Source organism: Haliotis rufescens, unplaced genomic scaffold (genome assembly GCF_023055435.1).
Source record: "Haliotis rufescens isolate VD_foot unplaced genomic scaffold, xgHalRufe1.0.p SCAF_85, whole genome shotgun sequence".
NCBI classification, from domain to species: Eukaryota; Metazoa; Mollusca; class Gastropoda; order Lepetellida; family Haliotidae; genus Haliotis; species Haliotis rufescens.
The window spans coordinates 1,329,607-1,337,587 of NW_025964378.1; the positions used below are offsets into that span (position 1 = coordinate 1,329,607).

Sequence of the window (7,981 nt, forward strand, 5' to 3'; positions counted from 1 at the left end):
GTTGAGCCGGTAATGTTCTATGGCTCTGGTATATGAGGATAAAACGTTAATCTAATCCAAAATAGAGCCGGTAAATTATTTCTTGGTGTTAGTAACGGTACCTCCATGTATAGCCACTAATGGAGACATGGGTCTCTCCTCCCCGTTTGTTACATTACATGCTAATGTTTTTAGACTACCCCAAGATTTAATAACAGTACTTGTAACGCTTTGATGAAGAAAATGGTTACTATGTAAAAGTTCATGGAGTACTAAAGTTGTTAAAATTGCCTGTAATCTTAATATTTATGAAGTTATGAATATTATGACTGCTCCAATGTCCCGAAAGAAGAAAATTGCCCATATTAGAAACGTTCTCGTAAACAAAGATGAACTGAGCTGGAGAACAGAGCTTTGGAACGATAAACATCAATGTTTAAAACTTCTTTCAACTACTTGTTGCTGGCGTACGCATTTTATATTGATCAAACTGTTATTAAGATCTGTAAAACATAACGAAATACAAATTATTTCATAACATCATATAGTTGTCATAATGAAAATAGTATTAAAGCATTATTGTCACATGCAATAATTATACTGTTCGGTATCATTAGTAAACTTTGCAACCACATATTATGTGAAACATTCTATAAGAGGTGAGGAAATTGAATGAAGCAGTGGTAAAATCTAACCATATATACAAAATTGTATATTTTGGAAATACCAACTATACAAAATTGTATATTTTGGAAATATCAAATATACAAAATTGTATATTTTGTATATATGGGTATTTTTTCTTGTGGTCGTTCTGGTCGTCAAAGAACACTTACTGAGAAAGGGAAAGCTGAACAGATTCGTTTGTTGAAAACCAGAGTGACTGGTGTTCTCTCTTCTCTTACTAAGAAGAGAACAGAACTTTCTAGACTCTTGTTCAGTAGCAGTAGTGACAATTTGCATGTTGTTAAGCTTACCTTTGTTGAATTTAAAGACTTGTGTCAAAGGTATTCTGTATGTTTCACAAATTATTATGAAGAGCTTATTTCAGAGGACGTGCAGAGTTCAGAGCAGATGCGTCACCAGGAGAGGGAGATTTCCATTCTACAATTTCGTAGTAAAGTAGAAAATTGGATTACTAGCATGGAGAATGTCCTGGCGGATCACCTTGAAAGTGTGTCTTCTAGGGAATTCAAGTCATCAAAAAGTTTCAAGTCATCGAGACATTCCAGGAGTTCAACCAGGTCAGCATATACAAAGGAGCGTGCAAGGTTGGCTGAACTTTTAGTTGAAAAGTCTTTACTTGAAGAGTCTAAGAAATTGCAATCTTTGAAGTTAAATATTAAAATTGCTAAATCTCAGGCACGTGAGAAAGTCTATGCTGATTCACAAGCAGACCCAAGAACTTATACGCCTGGTGTAGTGGAGTGTAATCCTTATGTTTCTGAAACTTTAGTTGATCATGATAAAAGGATCTCTGTAGCATCAAGACCTAGTGTCAATCCTATCATGCCTGATGTCAAGCCTTCTATGATTGATGTCAAGCCTTCCATGCATGATGTCAAGTCTTCTATGCCTGATGTCAAAGCTACTGTGCCTGATATGCTAAGATCTCCTGGCAACATGCCCGAATGTCTTGAAGTAGGTAGTTCATATAGTGCCGATTTTAAGCTACAGTTGTCAAATGCCAGTATTGTTCAAAGTGGTAACCCCATTTTGAAACCTTTTGACAAAAGACCTCATCTTGTATTCGAACATGAAACTTTGGAGGATAACGAGCATCAGAAAGGGCTTAACCCTAATGCTTCTGACTTTCAACCATCCTTTTCAAAGTGTCCTGGTATGAAAAGCTCTAGGACAGAAGATACATCCCAGCATTTACATGACCAGAATGAACTGATTTTGCAAGCTCATAGACAGATGGCAACAGCTATGTTGTTACCTCAGCCTAAGGTGCCAAAGTTTAAAGGTGACCCTACAGAATATGGTGCATTTATCATGTCTTTTGATGCCCGTATAGTTCCTCATGCTAGCAGCCCTATAGATCGACTCTACTACCTGGAACAGCAGCTTGAGGGAGAACCAAAGGACTTGATTGCTGGATGTCTCTACATGGATCCAGAGGAAGGCTACATTAAGGCCAGGGACCTGTTGAGTAGTGAGTATGGTAACCCATACAAAGTTTCAACTGCCTATGTTAATCAAGTTCTATCATGGCCTCAGATCAAGCATGATGATTGTCATGGACTTAAACAATTCTCTCACTTCCTCATCAAGTGTTTTCATGCAATGAAGACTATGTCACACATGACTGTTCTTAATCATTCTGTTAACTTGCAAGCAGTTGTGTTGAAGTTGCCAGTGCATCTACAGAATAAATGGCGTGATCATGTTACCAGAGCACAACTTCATAGCAACAGGCCTGTTGACTTTGAAAATCTTGTGCATTTCATTGAGTTTGCTTCTAGATCTGCTAATGAGCCTGTGTTTGGAAAGGAAGCTATATCCAAGAGCCAAGTTCACTGGGGATCCAAACAAGGCAAGAGTTCAAAGAAAGATGGAGCCAAGTCAAGTAGTTTCGTGACTGGTGTAGACAGTTCGAACCACAAGCAGGATAAATACCGAAGTGTTTCGTGCTACTTCTGCAGAGGACCTCATGACATTGAATCCTGCAAACAGTTTGGTCAGAAATCTCTCAGTGAACGGAGGACATATCTTCAAGAGAAGAAAATGTGCTTTGTGGATGTTTTGGATTCAATCACATGGTAAAGGGCTGTATGAAGAAACGAAGCTGTAAGAAGTGTGGAAAGTGTCATCCAACAATACTGCATGATGAGAACTTCCGTTCTGCAAGTAAGAACGTAGAACAGAAGTCTTCTGAAGCTTGTGATTCTCTTGTATCTCCAGATCAAGAGATGTCAGTGTCATCTTCATGCAACAACATTGAACCTGTTATTTCAGATACTGTGCTCCAAGCGATTCTTCCAGTTCTGATTCAACAAAAGGGAAGTGACAAGCTGGTGAAGATCTATGCACTACTTGACAACGGGAGTACTGGCTGCTTTATAACGGAGGATCTTAGACAGCGACTTGAGACTACATCTACAGAATCTTCACTGAAACTTCGGACTATGCATGGACTTCATGTTGTGAGTACGCATGTTGTGGAAGGTCTTGTTGTGTCAGATCACAATGGTGATAATGCAGTGACGCTTCCAAGAACTTTCACTCGAGAGGAGATACCTGTAAGTCATAGTCAGATTCCCAATCCTGACATTCTGAAGAAATGGCCTCATCTGTGTGCTATGGCTGACAAGTTGCCCAAATACCTACCTCATCTGGATATTGGTCTTCTTATTGGGAGTAACTGTCCTCTTGCACTTCAACCTCAGCAAGTGATTCCATCTCAAGGTGAAGGTCCTCTCGCCGTACTCTACAGACATGGATGGACTGTCAGTGGGCCGCTTTATATCAAGTTCAACCCAGTTGATAATACGCTCACATGCAATCGTGTGCTCTTCCAAGAACTCACGTCGGCAAAAGAATGTCTCACTGATGTGATACTGAATATGTTTGAAATGGATTTTAATCCCAAGGACACTGGAATATTACCTGGTGAACGTGGTTTCTCTAGAGAGGATGATCAGTTTATCGACATGGCAAATAAAGGCATCGCGGAAGTTAACGGCCACTTTGAATTGCCATTACCTCTCAGGGATCCAGACATTGATTTTTCCAACAACAGAGAACAAGCCGAGAAGAGAGCAATGTGGCAAAGGAAGAAAATGCTGCATGATGAAGAGTATCATGAACATTATACTGCCTTTATGGATAGTCTGCTTTCCAATGGATATGCCTACAAGGTCCCAAGTGATGAGCTAGCACCTGTACCAGGAAAGGTTTGGTATCTGCCACACCATGGTGTATACCATCCGAAGAAGCCTTCAAAAATCCGCGTAGTATTTGACTGCAAAGCAAAGTTTGAAGGGTTTTCTTTAAATGACAGACTCTTGCAAGGACCTGATCTCACGAACTCCCCGATAGGTGTTCTTACCAAATTCAGAAATGAACCAGTTGCCTTCATGGCTGATATTGAAGCCATGTTTTATCAAGTTCGTGTTCCTCCTCAACAACATGATCTGTTACGCTTTCTGTGGTGGCCAAATGGTGACTTGAACTCGGAGCTACATGAGTATAGGATGGCTGTTCACATTTTTGGAGCAGTTTCTTCCCCCAGCATATCCAACTTTGCTCTCAAAGCTGCTGCAAAGAAAGCTGAAGAGAAGTATGGAAGCCTTGCTGCTGACACAATCTGCAACAATTTTTATGTAGATGATTGTCTCAAATCGGAATGCACGGAAGAGGCAGCTATTGACTTAGTGGACTCTTTGCAGAAATCATGTGCAGAAGGTGGCTTCAAGCTTACTAAGTTCACAGCTAACAGTCGCAATTTTCTCAGATCCATACCACAGGAACATCATTCAAAAGAACTCCAAACACGTGATTTAGACTATGACGAACTACCTGTTGAACGCGCTCTAGGGATGCAGTGGCATATCAACAGTGATGTTTTTGGATTCTCAGTTCATCTGAAGAGTAAGCCATTCACACGAAGAGGACTATTGTCTACGATGTCGTCACTCTACGATCCTTTAGGAATTGTTGCACCGGTTTTGTTACCAGCCAAGAAGATTTTACGGGATCTGTGCATCAACAAGCAGCTCGGATGGGATGATGACATACCCGTGGAATACAAGGCATCATGGGAGCAGTGGATAGAAGAGCTTCACCATTTGAATACACTACGGATTGAAAGATGTCTCAAACCTGCTGATTTTGGACATATTGTTTCTGTTCAACTACATGTATTCTCCGATGCAAGCACTGTTGGATACGGTTGTGTAGCATATCTGCGTATGTCTAACGATGAAGGCGGTATTCACACAGCTTTCTTGATTGGAAAGTCTAGGCTTGCTCCAGTGAAAACTATCACTGTTCCCAGGTTGGAATTAACTGCAGCCACCGTGTCTATTCACATCGGACAACTGTTAATGAAGGAACTGGAGTCTACACCTGAAAGTGTCACTTACCACACAGACTCAACGACGGTGTTACACTATATCAGCAATGAAACAAAGAGGTTTCCAATCTTCGTTGCCAACCGTGTCAAGCAAATCAGAGACTTTTCAGAACCTACTCAGTGGAAGTATGTAGATTCAAAAAGCAATCCGGCTGATGTTGCATCCAGAGGTATATCTGCATCACATCTGCTTACATGTATGAACTGGTTTCATGGGCCCAAATTTCTTTCCTCTTCAGAATCAGAATGGCCAGTACAGCCACATCTTATCCATGATGAGAAGATGCTTGAAGAAACAGTCACAGCAACCGATGCATCACAGGATGACTGTTCTCACAACACTGTGAATAAATTGTTGGAACATTACTCCAGCTGGTATCGTCTGAAGCGTGTTGTAGCCATATATCACAGATTGTTTGACTCACTCAAGTCACGGAGCGATGAGCATCAATACAAAAATAAGAAGCATGCTAAAAGCAACAGATCGCTTTCTGTGGAGGACCTCAGTCGAGCAGAGAAGAGTATTCTTCAATTTGTGCAGAAAATACACTTTAACAAAGAGTTTGAACTGCTTCAAGGATGTGAAGGTACACGAGGCCGAGTTCCAAGGACAAGTTCAGTGTATAAACTTGACCCATTCATTGAAAGTGGAATTCTCAAAGTCGGGGGTCGCATTGGCAGAGCTAATATCCCCAAGGAGATGAAGCACCCAGTTATACTTCCTTACAGAAGTCACGTGACGTCACTGATTATTACAGACCAGCACATAAAGCTAGCCCATGCAGGACGTAACCATGTACTTTCCATGCTGAGAGAAACCTACTGGATTATTAAGGCTATTAACTCTGCTGTCCGCAACGTCTTGTCACACTGTGTTACCTCCCGACGTCTGCGTGGTTCAACATGTGATCAAAAAATGGCTGACTTGCCATCTAGGAGAGTCAATCCTGCTCCACCCTTTACCTTCACCGGTGTGGACTTTTACGGACCCTTCGTTATCAAAGATGGACGCAAGTACGTAAAACGCTATGGGGCACTCTTCACGTGCTTAGTTAGCCGAGCAGTGCATATTGAAACGGCAAATTCACTTGACACTGACTCTTTTATTCATGCTCTAAGACGCTTCATAGCACGTAGAGGACAAGTCTCAGAGATATGGTGTGACAATGGAACCAACTTCACGGGCGCATCACGAGAACTACAGAAGGCTGTGTCAGAAATGGATCAAGATAGTATCAAATCCGACCTGTTGAAAAGTAGCATCAAATGGAATTTAACCCTCCATCAGCCAGTCACATGGGTGGCATCTGGGAACGGATGATCAGAACAGTTCGAAAAACCCTGAATTCTCTCTTGCACGATTTCAATGAACGCTTGGATGATGAATCGTTCCGAACTTTAATGTGCGAAGTTGAGGCAATTGTCAATTCTCGGCCACTAACCACAGTATCTGACAGTCCTGATGACCTATGGCCACTTACTCCAAATCATATCCTACAGATGAAAACAAGCGTGTCTGTTCCACCTCCTGGCCAATTCCAGAAGAATTATGTATACATGCGGAAAAGGTGGAGACGGATCCAATATTTGGCCAATGTCTTTTGGTCCAGATGGAGAAAGGAGTATTTGGTGTCACTGCAGCAACGGCAAAAATGGACGATCCCAAAACGGAATATCCAAGTGGATGACATTGTCCTGATAATGGATGACGGTTTACCGAGACTTCAGTGGCCCATGGCTCGTGTTAAGTCGGTTGAACCTGATCAGAAGGGTTTTGTCAGGAGTGCTGTACTGAAAACTCAAACTGGTGAATTACGTCGACCGATCAGCAAGCTTATATTGCTGTTATCCAGCAAGTCGTGATTTTGTCAAATTTAGCCATCAGTCAAAACCCAGTGTGTCTGTATATACAAGCTTGTGATTTCTGCACTGTTTGTTATATTTGTGTTAAACAGCCCGTCTGTTTAAGAGGCCGAGTGTGTTAGTGCAGAAAGTATAATTTATGTTACAAATCTGTTATGCAAAAATGTTATGAATTTCATGTACAGATATCAGCCTTAACAATGGTCTGTTGGTTATGTCACTGGACTAGCTGCATAAGGGTCCAGGGTTCAATCCCAGGTTCAGGCAAAAGTTTTTGTGACTCATAATCAGTTCTGTTGCATCATGGGATTAGTCATGTGACCTCATCCACTGTCACCTCATCCACTGTCACCTTCAGTTTGAAAGGTCTCCATCTTGGAGAAACATGTCATGAACTATTGCAGAACACAGATGTAAGTTTTTAACCTGCTTCTTCATATTTATACAATGTGTGTTCATCTAAAGTAATGTTGAAGCTATCATTTATCTTCAAATGATATAATATTTGTAGAATTTTGTATTTGTAACAACTTAGCCAATTCACTGTTTACACTGTAACTTAGAACATTTTCTTGTTATTTTCTAGTTTCTTGAACCTCAACACTGATCATTTCAACGCTAACGTTCAAAGGAAAAGCATGTTAACGGATACAAAAGAATGAGCTTTTCATTTATTATTGTCAACGAATAACGGACAATAAACATCAATTGAGAGTATCAAGACTGTTGATTTCTGCTATAATAATAACACTTACACAGTGTTCAATAAATATTCATTATGCTATATGTGCTCAAGTTGGAATACCCATGCAAATTCATCAACTTATATTGACCCTTTCCTTTGTTAATAGACGGTCATCATTACTGGTGAGGCTCTACGTCCTGTCTGGTCAGCGTAACCTGACTTAGAAATAGTCTGCTGAGAATATAAAAAAAAGCATCCAAGGAGAAGGTAGTCGTGGCGATTATTAGAGGAAATACGGTAGATGCGTGATTGCAGGTCATCATAATATTGTATACAGGGTCAATGGGTGGCCTGGTTGTTGAAGCCTCCTCACA

General features: G+C 40.8%; 1 protein-coding gene and 1 long non-coding RNA gene across 2 annotated transcripts; both read left to right on the forward strand.

Moving 5' to 3' along the window:
- Nucleotides 1–2,756: 2,756 nt before the first annotated feature.
- LOC125377268 lies at nucleotides 2,757–6,196 on the forward strand. The gene is made up of 2 exons (XM_048390174.1): nucleotides 2,757–6,073; nucleotides 6,190–6,196. The coding sequence occupies exons 1-2, from the start codon at nucleotides 2,757–2,759 to the stop codon at nucleotides 6,194–6,196; spliced, it is 3,324 nt and encodes a 1,107-aa protein (XP_048246131.1).
- A 147-nt stretch (nucleotides 6,197–6,343) lies between these two features.
- On the forward strand, nucleotides 6,344–7,639 carry LOC125377269. The gene is made up of 2 exons (XR_007219499.1): nucleotides 6,344–7,335; nucleotides 7,509–7,639. It is a non-coding gene; the product is annotated as an uncharacterized LOC125377269 (long non-coding RNA).
- Nucleotides 7,640–7,981: the final 342 nt, after the last annotated feature.

What these genes read in the sequence shown, in the direction of transcription:
- LOC125377268 (XM_048390174.1), top strand. Translation starts at nt 2,757, where the DNA reads ATGAAGAAACGAAGCTGTAAGAAGTGTGGAAAGTGTCATCCAACAATA.